Raw genomic sequence first — 18,415 nt, forward strand, 5'->3', positions numbered from 1 at the left:
GAAGAGGCAGGAAATAAATATCTTTATTAAAAACAAGGAGAGGGGAACCGAGCAGAGCTAATAAACAGGACAGTACCAAACACACAGCGAAACATTTCAGCTTTTTAGATGGATCTGGAGCATCAGCTGGGAAATACAAGCAGAGCGGACAGCTGCCTTTCCAGATGTGCAAGGAGTATTTACGTTTCCATGGTTACCGCTGGGCTCGTGACAGAGGTTCAAAGGAAGATGAGGTAGAAATGGAGTTTAGGGGAAAAGGCAGCGACACGTTTAAACGCAGAGTTTGGTTTTCACATCCTGACAGGTTTTTACCTGTTTAAATGTTTCAGTGTGTCGAAGCAACACGGGAGTTAGCTTTAGCATTAGCTTCTGCTAAATACCATGCTGGTGTAGCACTTTAGCATCAGAGGCACTAATACTAATGATTAGTGCTACAAGGCTAGCACAGATAACTTTTTAGCTAACGAATGATATTTACAAAAAATTGTTTTTGATTTGAGAAGAGAGTTAAATACTTTAACAAAAATCCAGGCTGGTCTGGTTACTTTTTACCTTAATAAATAAACTTATCAAACAGTTTTCTCTTCTTATCTCTGTTTGATATTAATTTTGATTATCTCAAACATTTAAATGTGACTAAAAACAGGAACTCTGGGAGGGAAAACACCAGCATTGGAGCAAAGTATGCTGGGAAAAGCGGGACCTCTGGAGAAAGCTTGAATCCAGAGGGAGATTAGCTTCAGTCACACGACGACGTTATGCAGGAAATCAGAGCAGAAAAGCGTCAGAGATCGCCTCCTCACATCTTCAGTCAGTCGCTCCGTCGCCACATTTCAGCGACTCAAAGCCCCGCCTCCTCTTCCTGCTGCTATCAGACACCAAGGCTGTAAAACTTCAGCAACTCGTTCAGATGTCCCAGAGGGCCGAAGGAGAAGCAGCCATGTTTTAGAGTCTGTTAGCTCACTGCTAGCTTCAGGCTGACGGCGGCGCGGACTGCGGCAGCTGGTAGAAGCCTTTCTTCCTGGATCTCCTCATGTAGTCGAGGATCAGAGCGGAGGCCGTCAGCCCGGCGGCGACGCCGGCGGCTGAGATGAGGATGATGCTCAAACCGGGAGGAAATCCGGTTCTGACCTCTACAAAAGAGATACCAGCAAAAAACCAAATGAAATGCGACCCGAGGCCTTTGTTTAGTGAGTTGGTGATTCTACTGACCTCTGACTCTGATGCTGAAGACTCTGACCTCGGAGCCCAGGTCGTTGCTGACGTTGACCTGGTACAAGCCCGAGTCGCTGGAAGTGACGTTGACCAACAGGAAGGTGCCGCTGGTGGAGAACAGCTCCGTCCCGTTGCTCAGCTTCTTCAGGATCACCGCCGGTGGAGGGAAGCTGATGGTTTGGCAGCACACAGTCACATTTTGGCCCTCCTGGACTTCCGTAGAAGGAAAGATGTGGACGGTAGTGTTCCTCGGGGGAGCTAAACCAAACGAAACCAGAACAGAGGTGTTACTATGTAGGGTCCAACCCCAGCCCTGTCCGGTCTCCTTTCTGCTTCCTTCAGGCTCAAAGCCAAACATGATCCTCTATTCGCCGACATGCTGATGACGCAGCGATCTATGTAGATAGATAGATAGATAGATAGATAGATAGATAGATAGATAGATAGATAGATAGATAGATAGATAGATAGATAGATAGATAGATAGATAGATAGATAGATAGATAGATAGCATTTATTGTCATTGAACAGAATTCAACGAAATTTCCATTGCAGCTCCCGGCAAAAGGTCAAATATATACAGTATAAATAAGCAAACACACAATAATAATAATAACAATATATACAACTAAATTAACTAAAGGCACTCAACCATCCAAAGAAGTAGCAGCAGGTCCAATTATGGCAAAGTACAGATGATGTGACAGTGCAAAGTGCAGAACAATATGGCTGTGTGGGGGGGGGGGATATGTATGTGTGACTGCGAGGTTATGATATGTGTGGGAGGGGGGGGGCGGCAGGGAGTAATGGCTCTGACGGCTGTGGGGAAGAAACTGTTTCTCAGTCTATTTGTTGTAGTCCATATATTCCTGTACCGCTTGCCTGATGGCAGCGGCACAAACAGTCTGTGGCCCGGGTGGCTGGAATCCATGGCTATGGATCCAGCTCTCTTCTTGACCCGGTCTGTGTAAATGGAGTCCAGGTCTGGGAGGGGGCATCCCACAATGCCTTGCGCTGTTCTCACCACCCGTGTCAGTTGTTTCCTCTCCAGTGCTGTGCAGCTACTGTACCACACAGTCATGTTGAGGCAGAGGATGCTCTCCATCATCGCCCTGTAAAAGTTCACGAGCAGCCGTGAGGAAAGTCCAGCCCGTCTCAGTTTCCTGAGGAAGAAGAGCCTTTGTTGTGCTTTCTTCACCAGGTGGGAGGTGTTTGTGTTCCAGGAGAGGTCAGACGTGATGTGGAGGCCCAGGAACTTGATGTTGTCCACACGTTCCACCACTTCTCCATCTATGAGAAGGGGAGTGTGATCCGTCCTCCTGGACCTTCTGTAATCCACAATGACCTCCTTGGTCTTCCCTGTGTTCAGCACCAAGTTGTTGGCTGAACACCACTGAGTGAGCTGCAGAATCTCCTCTCTGTAGTGGGTCTCGTTGTTGTCTGAAATGAGACCCACTACTGTTGTGTCGTCCGCGAACTTCACGACTGTGTTGGTGGGGTGGATGGCCACGCAGTCGTGTGTAAACAGGGTGAAGAGAGCTGGGCTGAGCACACAGCCCTGCGGCGTGCCTGTGTTGAGGACCAGTGGGGACGATGTTGAGCCACTTATTCTCACCACCTGAGGCCTGTTGGTGAGGAAGTCTCTGATCCAGTGGCACAGTGAAGCGGGCAGCCCCACCTCGAGTAGCTTCAGCACCAGCTTGTCTGGGATGACGGTATGTCACCATTCAGCCTACAGACAGCATGAACTCTAGCTCTTTGTTGAGACAAAGCCAACGAGAACATCTCCAACATCTGAATACCGAGAAGACTGGATGTGTTAAGGCAGGAGGGCCCAAAGTGGGTCCTGGAGGCCCGGCATCCTGCATGGTTTAGTTTCTCCCTGGTGGCAGTAACAACCTTTTCAGCAGGTCAATGTTCTACTAAGGCCTCTAACCAGCCACCATTGGATCCAGATGTGTTAAACCAGGGAGAGACTAAAACATGCAGGATGCCGGGCCTCCAGGACCCACTTTGGGCCCCCCTGTGTTAAGGTAAGAAGGTAATCTCCTACCCACCTCGTTACCTAGCCACCCTCCTACCTGGTGGCCAGGTAACCAGGAGAGTTACTGTATGTAGGTGTTTGTTTCTGTAAACTGGCATTGTAAAGTTTTCTGCAACATGCGAGAGAAAATGGTATAATGTGCGACACATCAGAGTTTTGCTGCGGTTTGTCTTTTTAAAAGTCTCCTGCTGTGAGGAAGCGGTTATAAAATCTCTGCTGCTGCGGTGATTCATCCTCTGCTGCTGGCCGAAGTGATCGAGGCTCCGGCCGTCTCTCAGCACGCTGACATTAACTGTGATAAATCTCTGAAGCGAGTGGGAGGCGATGTTGTGACTAATTCCAACACTTTAAGGAGGTTCTGACCGAAAACAGTCAGGAGAGGCGTCAGGGAGCGGAGCAGCTTGCTGGTCGCCCTGTCGGCGTTTGGCAGAAACCTGAAGCGTTTTGGACAAAGAGCTTCTCAGAAATGTCTTCCGGCAGCGTTTCTGCTGACGGGTCGAGAATGTTAGCAGCAGCGGGTCAAAGCCTTTCAGATGAGGCCTCTTGACCTGCTGGTTGACCTTTTAACCAGCACATCATCACCTGATAGCGAACAACCTGTCATCAGACTGGAGGTCAAACTGGTTTGTGCTAATTTCCTGGAAGATCAAACAGCTTTAGGAAAAGATTTCTACTAAATCACAACGTCAGAACATCTGAAATGAAAATGATCTCCAGTTTATTTATTTTAAAAGATAGCTAATATTTCCGTCCACTCCACAGAGAAAACACATCGACCTTTAACCTTTGCTTTTAAACTAAGGCACAAAAACAGGCAGAAAATACGTCAGTGACATTAATGTAAAGTTTAGGAGGTCAGGATTTGTTTTGCTCGTCACGGTTTGTCGGCTTTTTTACGTTTCTTTGCCTCCTCTGACTGAAACACTTCTGGGCCTTTAGATCAAACCAACACCCAGTTCGATCCGCCGGCTGACGGCTCAAGAGTCTCGTGACTCAGGAGTGGGATCAGAGTCTATTTCTGTCCGAACATCTTGTGGAAAGCAGCCAGAGGTCGACTTCCTTAATAAAACCCGTCAGAACGGAGAAGAAACAGGCGGCAGAAGAAGAACAGAGAACTGGATGGGAGAAAGTCTGCAGAGGTTGTAAACGAGATCTGGAGTCTGTTAAGTTATTGGAGGAAGGAAATTAGCTGCACTGGATTATATTTTGGTACATCAGCAGTGATGGAACCGCTAATCAAAAAGTTGGTAGCGCTAATCCTAAAGCACTGATCATAAATATTAGTTCTGCTAATGCTACATGGTAATTAGCAGAAGCTAATGCTAAAGTGCTAAATCCAAGTGCTTCAGAGTCGGATAGCGCCCTCAAAAGAGTGAAAGGTGTTACTGCAGGCCTTCCTGTTCTGTTTGGACGTGATTCTTTGGGACCGAAGTTTCCGTCACGGTTTCAGTTTGTTGAGTTTTCTAACTCTGTAGCTTTGATCCGAAAACACATCAGTGGATTTTTAAACTGTTCCCAATGCATTCTGGGTACTGAATAAAGATCATTTGCTGCACCGGAAAGTGGTTTTCAACCTTCACTCACTTCAAAATAAGAGCATGAATATAAATGTCAAACTGTTTGAATTCTTAATAACCAAACTGCAGCACAGATGTTAAACTTTATTCCACTGAAAGTTTAGAAAAGAGCAAAGTAAATTAGCGCTTCTATTCAGAACATTAAGATGCTCTAAATGTTTTAATGTTTAAGTGCTAATTAGCTGCTATTAGCAGGTTAGCATGAATGTGTATTCTGACCTTTGACGGTGATGAAATTGGAGACCAACTGGGAGCCGTACTGGTTGGAGGCTTCACACTGGTAGAGGCCCGACTCCTCCAGCAGGGTGGAGGAGATGCTGAGGGAAAGCGAGGAAGAGGAGTTGGCGTCGCTCCTCAGAAGCTCCTCCCCATTTCTCCTCAGCACCACGGCGGGGGGCGGAGCGCCGTCCGAACGGCAGGTCAGCGTCACCCGCTGGCCCTCCAGCACCTCCTCACCTGGACAGACGGACAGGACGGTCGACCTCGGAGGATCTGGGACAGAAAAATTACAATCTGAAGCAAAAACTAAAACCAGTTTTGACCAGGAGTTAAATAAGATTCTCGTAGAGCTACAAAAGTTAGAAAACCTCTTAAAAAAAAACAACATAAAATTTTTTAACAAATGTCTCCTTCAGGAAAATTATCATTTTTAAAGAACCACATTTTATTTCAGTTTTTAGATTTAAAGCAGCAGTATTATGTTTTCAAGTCACATAGTGCCGTTTTATTGCACAATCAATATGTCACCATCAGTTACTGTAAAAATTATATATATATATATATACTAACCTAACATTCACTACAGGCTATGCTAGTCACAAGGAGAGGTGATTGTCAGCGCTAAGCCCCGCCTCCTGGCTCTGACTGGCTGTTTGTAGTTAGCGCTTGGAGGAGGTGGAGGAGCTCAGTTTTGTCAGATTATCTGTCTCATATCAAACTTTCCCAACATGGTGACAGCTTCGACAAATATGCAAACATATATTCTTATAAAGGTTCCAGACTGCAGCTCTAATGTAGTTTATATGTTTTGTAGTTTTAACTTAATTATTGCTCTGACTGTTGTTTTTGTTCCCAACAAATTGTCTTTCTGGTGTTTGTATTCTCTAGTTAGCGATAAATCGGTTACTAAAGTATTTCAATCCATTGATAGTTTGAGCCTGGATTCCCTGAAACCCAAAAGACTCACAGTGGATCTGCAGAGGGATGCTGGTTCCTCTGGACCTCCAGACGTCTCGGTCCGCCGTCAGCAGCTCCACGCTGCAGGTCACGACCCGCGCCGCCTCCTCCGCCTTCAGCTGCAGGATGGACGAGACGTTCTGCAGGGAGCCGGAGAACCTGTGCATCTCCGCCATGAGAGTCCGGTTCCCCGACAGCCAGCGGAACCGCAGCTGATTGGCCGAGAAGATGTCGGTGACATCACAGCGCAGCTGGACCTCCTGGCCCAGCTGGACCGGACCGGGATCCTCCAGAACAGGGTCAGATGGGAACGCTGGAGAGAAACCAGTAAGAGGAACTCAACATCCAGCTGCTCATTTATTTAAACTGTAAGTTTATCACTTAACCTTTTTTATACAATATTAGAAAAACATTAAAAGACACAAATAAACAATTTTATTTCTTTTTAAATAAGAAAATAAACATTTTATTGCCTGAAAAACAGTAAAATTTCTTATTTTAATCTGGAAAAACTAAAATTAACTGGAACTATATTGTGTGTTTAAAACATACTGAGATTATAAAGATTCTTCATCTTATGAATCTATTTCTGAAGAACTGATGTGTCGTAGTTTACGTCAGATTACGGCGCTCCATAATCCTCCTTCAGATGGTACGCAAAATGTCGACAGCAAAAGTTTAGAGAAAATACAGTTAGCTGGTTGTTCAATAATAATTGGATACATTTTTTGAAAATATTATCTTCTGTTGAATATTCATTACTCAGGCTGTATGTACGTTTTGCCAGAATTTGAACCAGGTGAAGCTAAAACTGCCACTAGATGAGCTTTGGGTAGAAAATATTTACAGCTGAAGAATTTAGTTTTTTTATCCTAAAAGCTAAATTATTACACTTTTCTGTATAGTTTTGTCTTATCGCTCTGAATGTGTTGTTTTTTCAGAAAATGATCTTTTTTTTTAGAAGTTAATTAATCAATTAGCAAAGTCCTCAAAGTTTATTTTGATGATCGATTAATTACGATTAGTTGCTATTTTCTTATTAAATGACTTCATTAATATTTTTTTCCCCTTTTTGTTTTTATTCCAAACTTTTGAAACCATTTCTTTTTGCACCGGCTGAACCAGGTTGGATTTTGTTCCAGTGTCTTTAAACCAGACTTCTGCTTTAAAGCATCTCTGATTAATTATGTTGTCATAAAGCCGACCATCAGCCATAACGGGGGATTTTGGCTTCGTGGCCGGATGAAGCCGTTTCAGCTGAGAGTCTTGCTGACAGGTTGCAGCGTGCGTGGGCCGGTTGGTTCTGTTTGCCTTCCTCATGCCGGGTCGCGTCCCGTCAGTCAGAGCCGCTCAGCTCAACCTGCAGCTGAAGGAAAACGGTGGAGAAAATGAACTTTTCTCAAGCTCAGCAGCTGCGTTGGGTCTTTTTCTGTTCATCTCTCCTTCAGTTTTCAGGTTTAATATAAACAACCAGAGCAGTTGCTGCTGCAGTTGCTGCTGCTGTTGCTGTTGTTGCTGCTGCTGCTGTTGCTGCAGTTGCTGTTGTTGTTGTTGCTGCTGGTGCTGTTGTTGCTGTTGCTGCTGTTGCTGCTGTTGTTGCTGCTGCTGCTGTTGCTGCTGTTGCTGCTGCTGCTTCCAGTTAAACTTTATTCACTTCTATTTCCAGAAACCGGACCCCACAGCGGTTGTGCTTTAAAAGCCAACAGTAGGAGGTGTTAACGGCCTGCGTCAGGAAACGCTGCTGTTCTCTCTGGGAGCAAATCAACAATGTAAAACTTTCCGACCTTCAACCTTCATCCTGAACTCGTCCCGGCAGGCTGAGCTGCAGCAGCGTATCAGAATGAAACTCACTCCTGCAGATTGATGCTGGAATGATTTCCTCTCAGCTTTTTACAGTTTGTTCCAGAGAAAAAAAGAAAGTAATTTCTGATTTATGAGCCGTTTCTGTTTCCTTTTTAACCTCTGAAGTCAGCAGGCAGGAAGCCAAACTCCCACTGCTGATACCCAGACTGCTGGAAATATTAACATCCTCATCAGGGGGTTTATATGTTTTATATTCAATTATCAGCATGAACATGACAGTAAGTTAGGCTTTTAATCATTTATTTTATAACAACTGATCATCATCTTCAAGGGCACATGAGATTACATTTGTTACTTTTCTGGCACTAGAGACCTTTACTAAATAATCAGACAGAAAAAGGAAGCTTCTCTAAATAAAACCTCTGGAAAAGTTTTATTGTGTAAAGAAATGTGTGAAGGAAAAGGTCATGATGAGAACGGTAGCAGCATCATATTGTGGTACCAGTGGCGCTAATGCATTAATAGCAAAGCTAATTTTATGTTTAGCACTTCAGTTAACTTTGAAAACGATTGGCGCGCCTAGCTTCCCCCGATTTAATTTTTCCAGCTAAACTGAACTGTAATTTTACAAAAGTTTGACCGAATGAGGTTTCAGTTTAGCATTAGCTTCTACTAGCTACTATGTTGGCATAACGCCTTAGCGTTAGCGGAACTAGTGTTTCTAATTAGTGCTTTAGCATTAGCTTCTACTAATTACCATGTTGATGTGGCGCTTTAGCTGAACTGGTGTTTATGCTTCACGCGTCCAATAATTATTACGCTGCTATAGCGAGTTTAGCATTAGCAGAACTAATGTCTATGATTTGTGCTATGACCTTTAGCGACAGCTCTACCCCCCAGTGTGCATTAAACAGTTAAGTAGGACTTCCTCCAAATTCCCCCCATCATCACCGGCTGAAACATGCGGGTCGGACTCACAGTAGACCTGGACGTGGATCTCTCTGGTCCTGATGACCGAGTCGCACTCGGCCTCACAGCTGTAGCCTCCCTGATGCCGGAGGTCAAGGTTCAGCAGGTGGAGGTGGGACTGGCCATCCTGCGGCTCCGTCCTCTGGAGGAGGGTCCGGTTCCGGTCCGTCCTCCTCCAGCTGAAGGCAGGCGGGTGGAGGCAGCCAGAGGCGTTACAGGTGAGGATCAGAGCCGAGCCGCGCTCCGCTGACACCTGAGGACTGGAATACAGCTGCAGCGGGTGAGCTGAGGAGAGAGGGATGGAGAGAGTGAGTCCAGGTCCAACAGGATCCAGAGGGATCCAGCAGGATCCAGCAGGATCACGGTCCGGTCGGTCAGCTGAAACGTACCGCTCACAGTGATAGACCTGGACTCCTGCTGGGAGCCATACTGGTTGGAGGCTTCACACTCGTAGTGGGCGGAGTCTTCCAGGGACACGGAGGGAAGGCTGAAGCTGAGCAGGGGGGTGGAGTCAGTCCTCAGAAGTTCCTCCCCTTTTCTCCTCAGGACCAGGCTGGGAGGCGGAGCTCCTTCAGAGCTGCAGGTGAAATTCACCTGCTGGCCCTCCACCACCTCCTCACCTGGATCCACTGAGAGGGAGGTGCTGGTGGGCGGAGCTAAGCGAGAAAACAGGAAGAAGACAATGAGGACTACAAAAAAAGACTATGGCATGTTATTGTCCACATCTGGAAATTTCACGCATGCTGGAAGGCAAGAAGATGATTCTTTTCCTTGCCATCCGTAGCGGCGCCGCTGCGGTAGAACCGCTGACTAAATGACACCTGGATGGTGAAGCTGTTAGTAATTCATGGCAGCAAAGGGAAAAATAACTCAAAACCAATCTATTGTCTCTTTTTTCTTGTTCTTGTTGCTGTAGCGACTGACTGACAACAGCTCCACTAGCATATCAGGATTCAACACCAAAAAACAAGAAAACATTTCCCATGTTTCCCAATGTTCTGACCCATGGGATCAGAACTGAATGTTCTGATCTAAAAAATCAGAACATTCAGTTACAGTTTTACGTTTTCAGGCTATTATTAATAAACGTTCGCTGTGGTAGATTAGCTATTAGCTGCTATTGGCTAATCTAACACAGCAGTGGTACATTAGCAACACCTGCTCTACTGATGATCTGTCAGAGTTAATATGTGGGTCGATGTTTTCCTTTCTTTTTTAACTGAACCGAAACACAAAATTCTGCAGCACATCTACATGTTAGGCTGGTCAAAATCAAGCTAGCATAACTGAGCTGCTTCCCTCTCCGTCATAATTTTTTAAATTAAAACTTTTTCCTGACCTTGTCATCTAGTTGTAGTGTTGACAATAAGCAGTAAAGCACTGCGTCCCAGTTCCTTTTACGTATGATGCATAAGTTTAAGATTTACCACTTTATATTGACAACTTGACAGCTAAAACCAATGCTAGTCATCGTTAGCATGACGTCACGCTGCAGCGCTGCTACAAATGAAACAAGACGTTCACTCTTACCTAAAACTGTGACGTTTACATCTGCAGTCTGGTTTCCTTCTGAGTTTCTGGTTTCACACTCGTACCGTCCGGCGTCGGAAAGCTTCACCGCCGATAGGATGAGCTGACCTCCGCGACCTCCGGGCAGAGGGCGACCGCCTGCCGTCCAGGTGATGGTCGGCTCGGGGTTTCCCTCAGCAGAACAGCTGAGAGTTAGCGGCGAGCCGGACATCACCGCCACCGGGTCAGAGATGTTCATGAGGCCTGGAGCATCTGCAGAGGAGGAAGAGGAGGAGGAAGAGCTGAAATTCAGATGTTGAATTGAGGGTTTCAGACTCGGGTTGACGCTTTGACTGATTCACAGGGTCAGACTGAAACTGAAGATGAACTTCAGGAGTCTGACTGAGGATTCTGAGAATCACATGGAGGAATTTAGAGAATCGGATCAACTCTCCACCCCGTCTGATCACGGCTCAGAAAGTTCTGACCCGGTTAGTGAAGGTCTGACTCACAGCGGACATTCAGGGTTGTGGTGGTCTCTCTGGTCCTGTAGTCCGACGGCAGACCCGGCAGCTCCAGCGTCGCCCTGCAGGTGATGCTCCCTCCCGAATCCTCCCTGAGGGGCAGGAAGCGGACGGAGCTGGACCCAGACCCTCTGGTGCTCTTCAGAACCGTGTCTCCTCGGACCCAGGTGAGGTTCAGGTCCCCGGCGGGGTACAGGTTGGGCACCCGGCAGGTGAGGGTCGCCTCCACGCGGTCTCTGAGGCGGTCCTGCCCGGCGATCTCAGGGTCCGAGGGGAACGCTGGAACCAGAGGACGGAGACGGCGTCAGGAACAGCAACCCGGCCGGGCCAAACTCGCCTCGGGTCGGAAACTCACAGTAAACACCGACGGAGGCTCGGCTCTCCGCCCGTCCATCTCCACATCTGGCCTTACACGTCAGCTGCCCTTCGTCTTCTATCTTAACGGGGTCAAAGGTCAGAGTGGAGTGGGTTCTGTTGGCGCTGATGGACGCCCCCAGGGGTCGGTCGTTGACGGTGGCCCAGGTAATGCTCGGTTCTGTGGGACAGTCGTGGACCTGGCAGACCATGTGCTGGTGGGAGCCGAGCCGGAGCAGAGGCCGCCTGGGCGACAGGCTGACCCGGAGGCCCTGAACGCACCACGATGACATCAGCAGCACGACTGCGGAGCGAAACAGCAAATCAGGACAGGTGAGGATAGAACATTACATTTGGCACAAAATCATTCTTAAACTGACAACAGATGCGCAACTATACAACCGAGTATGTTTGAAAAGCAGAAGTGGAGCCTCCTGAACAACCCAGAGGAATGCAGCAAGTAGTTTCTGGATGGTAAGTCAGCAACAAAACTATTTTCTTTTCCTTCAGTCGTACAGCGCATCCAGCAGGACAACCAGCTGACCAAACATGCTGGAGCTCTATGGTTGCTAGGAAACGACGTAGTCCCTGTAAATTGTCACTTAAAAAAAAAAGAAAAAAAAAGAATCGGGAGATTTTTGAAATGGCAAATTTTCCAGACACCAAAAACATTAACAAAAAAACACCTGGGTGTTTTTTTAAGCACTCGGGTCGTTTTTAGAAACAGATGAAGCACAAAACTTTAATTTTCCATAACGGGTCACTTTAAAGCAGGGTGTCCAAACTTTTTATCACGTTTGTCTAAAATACTCATAAGCCAAGAAAACACCAACAAAATAAAATAAAGCAAATAAATAGTCTGTTTTTATGTGGGTTTTCTTTTTGGTACTAAATGGGATTTTAGTCATTATTTATCCAAAACTCCTTTAAAATTATTTGGGCTCGATTGAACAAATTTAATTTCATTTCTAAGAACAGGATTTGGGTCACGTTCTTTCAAAACGTTTTCCATTTTCAGCCGAGTTTAATAAATGAAGCAAATGCAGCAAAATCGACTTTTCAGTAAAAGACTTTGGATTTACTTGGTTCTACTTGTTATAAAAGATGAAAACTTTGTGTTGCACAAAACATAATTTTTCCCTGATTACAAATAAAAGATCTCCATCTGTATCCACCGGGGCCGCAACAAATCAGCCCAAGGGCCAGAAGTGGCCCCTGAGCCGCACTTTGGACACCGCTGATTTAAAGTCTGAAGTGACAGAGAAACTAGAATCCTAGTTGGTCAAACTGTTTTATTTTTGGGGATTTCACACAGATTTAACCAAAGAAACTGAAACAAATTGAGCCTACAGAACAGACGTATGGTGGATGACTGATGGGGCCAAAAGGGGCCAATGGGGCCCAGAAGGGGGCCAACGGGGCCCAGCAGGGGGCCAGCAGGGGCCTCTTTAACCTGACAGTTGTAAGGATAATCATGATGCCAGAGGTGATTTCAGCAGCCGTGGGTTCTGGCTGGGTTCCTCCTGTCCACATGAACGGAAACACGAGACAATCAGAGCGATTTTAGTCCAGGAAGAAAAGGTCATAACAACAGATTTCCCAACTAAAGAAATGAAAGTAAAATGATAAAAAAGATAGAAAGTATTCAGATGATTCTGAGGCAGAAATCTGCAGGTGAGTAAAAACTGCAGCAGTTTGAGAAAAGACACTAAAATGTCTCGTTTAATTTGTGCAAAAAATTATTTTGATAACTTTAATCTTTAATCCTGCAAAAAACAAAAATAAAAAAATCATTATGAATAAATGGATTGAATCTATAAAAACTTTTCTAGTCATTATTCCTTCTGGTTCTGGATGTTGAGCAGCAATGAGATTTTTGCTCCGACACTTTTTTAAAATTTTTGGACAGTTGTTATGATCCGTAGCCATGGCAACAATGTTATTTTTCTGTGTGTTTTTTTTACAACAGGAGGCCGGTGATTAGCATTTCAAAAGCTCAAATAATCCCTGAACTACGACCCCAAACCCCAGAGGAGTTGAAAAGGAGCCTGAACGGATGCGAAGAGAGAGAGAAGGAGGAAGTTCAAGAGAAGCTGCAACAGCAAAGGAGGCGGATTAGTAGAGCTAGCTAACGACTGATGATGTCATCCAGGAAGTGTTACTGAGGAATATTGGATATTAGCTGTTAGCATGTGATGATGATAGCGAGACCTTCAGTCAGAGGTCTCTTCAGATAGGTTGCGAGACTGACTGCTACTGGAGATCCTTCTTTCCCACAGAATCAACAGCAAAGCTTATGATTACATATTTATATTTATTTATATTTAATGTCTGAACGCAGTGAGGGATAAAAACTGAAGTGTAATTCCTCACTTGTGCCAAAAACTTGTTCTGGTTCTGGAGACGTTTGGGGAAAAATTTTGAGACAAAAAAGGAGCAAAAGATGAACAATTTAACGTTTTTACCTACGGAAAAACATTTCTGCAGCAGGACGAAGATCAAAAAACTATGATAAATTTCTTATAATGACAAGAAATTTTGTCATTTTGATGATAAATACAAATTATGATGTTAAAAATCCCAAAAACCAGGCGTGCCGTGGTGGCGTAGCGGTTAGCGCGACCCGTATTTGGAGGCCTTGAGTCCTCGTCGCAGGTTCGACTCCCGGACCCGACGATATTTGCCGCATGTCTTCCCCTCCTCTCCTTCCCCCTTTCCTGTCAGCCTGCTGTCATATAAGGGAGCCCACAAAAGACCCCCTAAAGAAAAAAAAGATCCCAAAAACTGTCCTTACTGTCAGGATTTACTAGTTTTATTTTCTCCACTGTTTGTTCAATAAAAGCATCAAGAAATAAAAATAAATTTAAAATGCAGTTACTGTGAGCATTTAGACTCAAATCCCTTCTTTATGTGACTTAAACAAGTGAATGGCAAATAGGAACACAGAGGATCATTTTGGTTTTGACAGTTTTTCCTCTAAATAAATGAAATGATGATGTAGAAACAGATGTTTTTTATTTAAAAACCTTTGATGGGGTTGAATTCTTCCCCACAGTTCAGCATTCACACGTTAAATCCTGCAGCTCAAACACACCGGTTTCAAACGGCTGAACTCTGACGCTTAAATCAGCAGCAAACACTGAAAACAAACACTGAAAACAAACAGAACCGAACCGGATCCGGGCAGAAAAACACAGCTTTGACTCTCAGAAACGAGACGAATAACGAGAGGAAAACATGATCATTAAATATTACCATAAAAAACAGCCCTAAGTTAGATTGATTTAACAGAAATCAGTGATTATCTTCAACATTTTGATGAATTAATCAGCTGATTGTGAACCTATCAGCTGATCAGCTGATGATCAAAGCCTCAGATAAACTGATATTTGCATTAATTGAATCATTTGGAGCCATTTTTATGTTAAACAGAGATTCTGCCGCTTCGCTTTTATTATTCAAATGAAATCAGAGCAGCTGAGACGCTTCAATGAAAGGAAAAAAAAAACAGTTTTCTGATCATAAACAGGAAGCAGAATCTCACCTGAGAGGAGCTGAAGGCAGCCGTCCATCCTGCTGGACAGCTGGATGGACGGTTGGATGAACGGATGGATGGATGGACGGCTGGATGGACGGATGGATGGACGCAGCAGCAGCAGCGTCTCCTTTGTGCTCCTGTCTCTGAGTCTGAAGCAGAAAATGAGCTCGACACATGAAGCCCCCACAGAAACGCCCCCCTCTGATCGGCAGCCTTTATATGCAGGAGGCCACTGCGCCCTCTGCTGGACGGAAGGACAACAGGTTTTCATGCAGGAGGCCACTGCGCCCTCTGCTGGACGGAAGGACAACAGGTTTTCATGCAGGAGGCCACTGCGCCCTCTGCTGGACGGAAGGACAACAGGTTTTCATGCAGGAGGCCACTGCGCCCTCTGCTGGACGGAAGGAGAACAGGTTTTCACTTTCATTATGAGCAGCTTTTCTGTCTGGACTCTGAATGTTCATGTTCCTGAACGCAACTTCAGTTTCAGGAATTCAATCTGTTTCTCATCTAAATAACAAAACATTTAAATACCAAACCAGTTAGTTTATATAAAAATAGATTAACTGATTAAATTGTTTCTCATCCAAACAACAAAACGTCTAAATGATCTGTTAGTTTATCAGAAAAAAAAGATTAAATGAGACAAAAGATGGAACATCAAACTAAATAAAGGGCAAAAAGAGACAATTCAGTGAATTAATCAGTAATTAAACATTTTTAGATGAGGTGTTTTAATTACTTGTTGCTGTTTTGTCATTTTTGTTGTTTATCTGTATTGTAAAGAGATCAAATTTAATTGGGAATAAATGAATTTGTCTGCAATTGAACTGTTTTAATCATTATGAAAATATAAAATTAAATGTCATTTTATTCAAATAAAAAAGCTTTAGCTTCATTAACAGCTCCAATTAAATCTGTTTCCATCTAAACAATAAAACATTTAAAGTTAGTTTATCAGAAGAAATGAGATTAAATGAGACAAAACTAAATGATTCAAAAAGAGACAATTCAATTAATTAATGAGTCATTAAATAAATATATGGCATGGTGTTTTAATTACTTGTATTCTCTGCTGTAGAGATTATTACTGAAATAAAATAAAATGTATTAAAATAAACATATTTATCTGTCAATAAACTGTTTCAATAATTTAATAAATTTACTTAATAATAAGTAAATAATTAAATGTCATTTTATGAAAATAAAAACAGGATTTTAATCAGAATCAACTTTATTGGCTAAATTTGTGACACAAAATAATTATTGGATCACTTTTGAACCAGGAATAGATTTTATTTATTTCTTGAAGTTTTATTTAAAATACATGTAAACATTTCCAACCAGTTCAAAATGAAACTAATTTCACTTTCAGACTTTTTTATTTCCACTTAATCGTAACCGTTAATAAAAATCAGTTTCTGTCTGATTTGTTCTGAAGTTGGATAATTTTAACTTTATGAAGAGAAAATCTGATTTTCTTCTTATTTTGACACATTTAGAAACTGCTGTAAAAGTTTGACATATTTAAAAATAAAACGGCTTTTCAGATGATTAACTGAGAGACGATTTATTGATCAGCATCATGTGATCAGAATCAACTCAAAGTTCAGAGGTGGAAAGAGTTTAAAAATTAAACTGAACAAGTAATCACTGTAAAATCTTACTGTAGTAAATTTTACTTTAAAAGTTACTTTGAGCAGAAGATGACAATGTAAGAACGACTGTTTAATTAAAGCAAACACTTTACAAATAAAAATCCAAAATAAATGAAATATATTTTTTTTATTTAGATTTTAAAAAATTATTTTCATTATTTATATTTTTAGTCGTTACCAAATATGACTTCAAAAGTGACTAAAATGCTTCACTCAGAACAAGATCAAGTAAAACTAAAAATTCAGCTTTTGCAAACAAATTAAAAAACAAACTACTGAGTTTTTGTACTTAATTACAGTAACTAGAGTAAATGTAACTAGAGTAAATGTAACTAGAGTAAATGTAACTAGAGTAAATGTAACTAGTTTCTTTCCACTGAGGTTTTATTCTTTTCCTGCACAAACTCCATTTCCCAGAATCCTCAGTTCATTTCTCATCAGATTTATAGAAAAACGATGAATTTCCGACCAGAGCAAAACGATGTAAATTCACACCAACCAGACTCCAAACTGGAGAAACTCAAATAAACTGATAAATAATTATTCTACTTCCTGTTTTAATTTGTAAAAAAACAGTTTGACTCAAACATGAATATAATTATTCTATTTTCCGTTCTTATTCTTATAGAAGCTTCGACTCAAATAAAGAGAAAAATAATGATTGTTTCCTGTTTTTATTCGTGTAGAAACTCTTCGTTCAGTTGAGAGAAAACATTATTTTCTGACTTCCTTTAAAGTCTCAGTGACATAAATACAGATGAAAAACATTCATGGTTAAAACAGCAGCCACACAACTTCCTGTTGGGGACCGCCACAATAAAAGTCTCTTCTTCATGATAACGTGTTGAAGGCACTCAGGGCCCGTTTGAAACTGCGGCTCCGGTCCGAACTCTCCCAGCTGGAGGTGCGATGCGGGTCGGAACCGAGCCTTTGGACCTGATTATTGGAAGGATCCAGAACTTCTTCAGCCGAGGGAAAAAACGGACGGACTCGGACGTTTCCGGCTTACAAAAAAACACATTTAACATTTTTTAAGACGAGTCGATTAGTAAACATTAAAATAAAACAGTGATGTGATCCGCTGAGCGCCCCCTACAGGCAGCTGCTGGTTTATGCTGGTAAAACTGTTCAGTCCGACCGTAAAAACGACACTCGAACTACACTTCTGCTCACGTCTCCATGGCAACTAAATCTACATTTAGCCTAGTTAAAGTTTTGCTGCTCATTTCATTATTTTCCAGGCATGATGGAGGCGTCAACATGAAAACAGATAAAACTTTCTTTCTTTTTTTATGCTGGTGTAAATCTGAACCTGAGAAACAAAACCGTCTTTATTTTCAGTCCGTTAACGATAAAAGTTCCTGTTTTTTAAAGCTTCTCTAAGGCGTTTCAGACCGAAGTCCTGAGTTCCCGTCTTCACCAAAACTGGACGTAAATACTGTAACCATGGCGACGGGGCGAGCCACCGATCAGCTGACCCTCCCCGTTTATCAAAACCAAAAGAAAACAAAAACACTTGAAGCCCGAGTTGTTCTGTTAAAAACGCTTGAGGAGCCGATCGGGTCACATTTACACACAGCTTCGCTCACATACAGTCTGAGTCCAGAGTCCAGCTCTCGCCGGTTTATTCGGGTTCCCGATTCAAAGCTGGCGCTGTCGGAATCGGAGGAGGGCCCGGTTCTGGACCCTCAGGTCGGGCTGCAGGTTCTAGTACTGGATGTATTCCGACTGAAGAGACTGGAGGAGAAAACACAGAAACGTTTTGAGTCAAACGGGAAACATTCAGTTTAGTTTAACGAAAAATCATTCAGTCTGTTTGACTTCAGAACCGGGCCAACCGAGCCTGGTTCTGATCCAGTTTACCCCAGTTAAAGCTGCAGTGTGGAAACTTAATAAAAATATATATTTCACATATTTGTAGACGGTGTCTCATGCCGTTACAGTTTAAAACGAAACTGATAATCTGTGCTCACTAGAAACAACCAATCAGGGATGGGAGGCGGGGCTTAGCGCTGCCAATCACCCTTGTGTGGCTCTTTCTCTCTGCT

At 43.4% G+C, this 18,415-nt stretch overlaps 2 protein-coding genes and 1 long non-coding RNA gene across 6 annotated transcripts in view; 1 reads left to right on the forward strand and 2 right to left on the reverse strand.

Moving 5' to 3' along the window:
• LOC116725442 (vascular cell adhesion protein 1-like) lies at positions 1-15,553 on the reverse strand. Its single transcript, XM_032571497.1, has 10 exons — positions 14,716-15,553; positions 11,173-11,475; positions 10,806-11,096; positions 10,315-10,566; positions 9,174-9,440; positions 8,794-9,069; positions 6,023-6,325; positions 5,056-5,328; positions 1,213-1,473; positions 1-1,133 (listed from the first exon to the last, which is right to left on the reverse strand). Exons 1-10 carry the CDS (start codon positions 14,978-14,980, stop codon positions 973-975), a joined length of 2,652 nt encoding a protein of 883 aa, XP_032427388.1. The 5' UTR covers positions 14,981-15,553; the 3' UTR covers positions 1-972.
• LOC116725447 (uncharacterized) overlaps positions 2,745-18,415 on the forward strand; it is a 19,304-nt gene continuing 3,633 nt past the window's right edge. The window contains exons 1-2 of the long non-coding RNA XR_004340404.1: positions 2,745-2,934; positions 16,676-16,680. This is a non-coding gene — a long non-coding RNA (uncharacterized LOC116725447). The remainder of the gene's footprint in view (positions 2,935-16,675; positions 16,681-18,415) is intronic.
• LOC116725443 (dual specificity protein phosphatase CDC14AB-like) overlaps positions 17,026-18,415 on the reverse strand; it is a 25,046-nt gene continuing 23,656 nt past the window's right edge. For all 4 annotated transcript variants that reach the window (XM_032571498.1, XM_032571500.1, XM_032571499.1 and 1 more), the window contains one exon: positions 17,026-18,104. Coding sequence is in view for 2 of the 4 variants with exons in the window: in XM_032571501.1 (XP_032427392.1) it covers positions 18,056-18,104 (49 nt within the window). In the remaining 2 variants the exon portion in view is untranslated. The remainder of the gene's footprint in view (positions 18,105-18,415) is intronic.

This window comes from Xiphophorus hellerii, chromosome 9 (assembly GCF_003331165.1).
Source record: "Xiphophorus hellerii strain 12219 chromosome 9, Xiphophorus_hellerii-4.1, whole genome shotgun sequence".
Classification (NCBI taxonomy): Eukaryota; Metazoa; Chordata; class Actinopteri; order Cyprinodontiformes; family Poeciliidae; genus Xiphophorus; species Xiphophorus hellerii.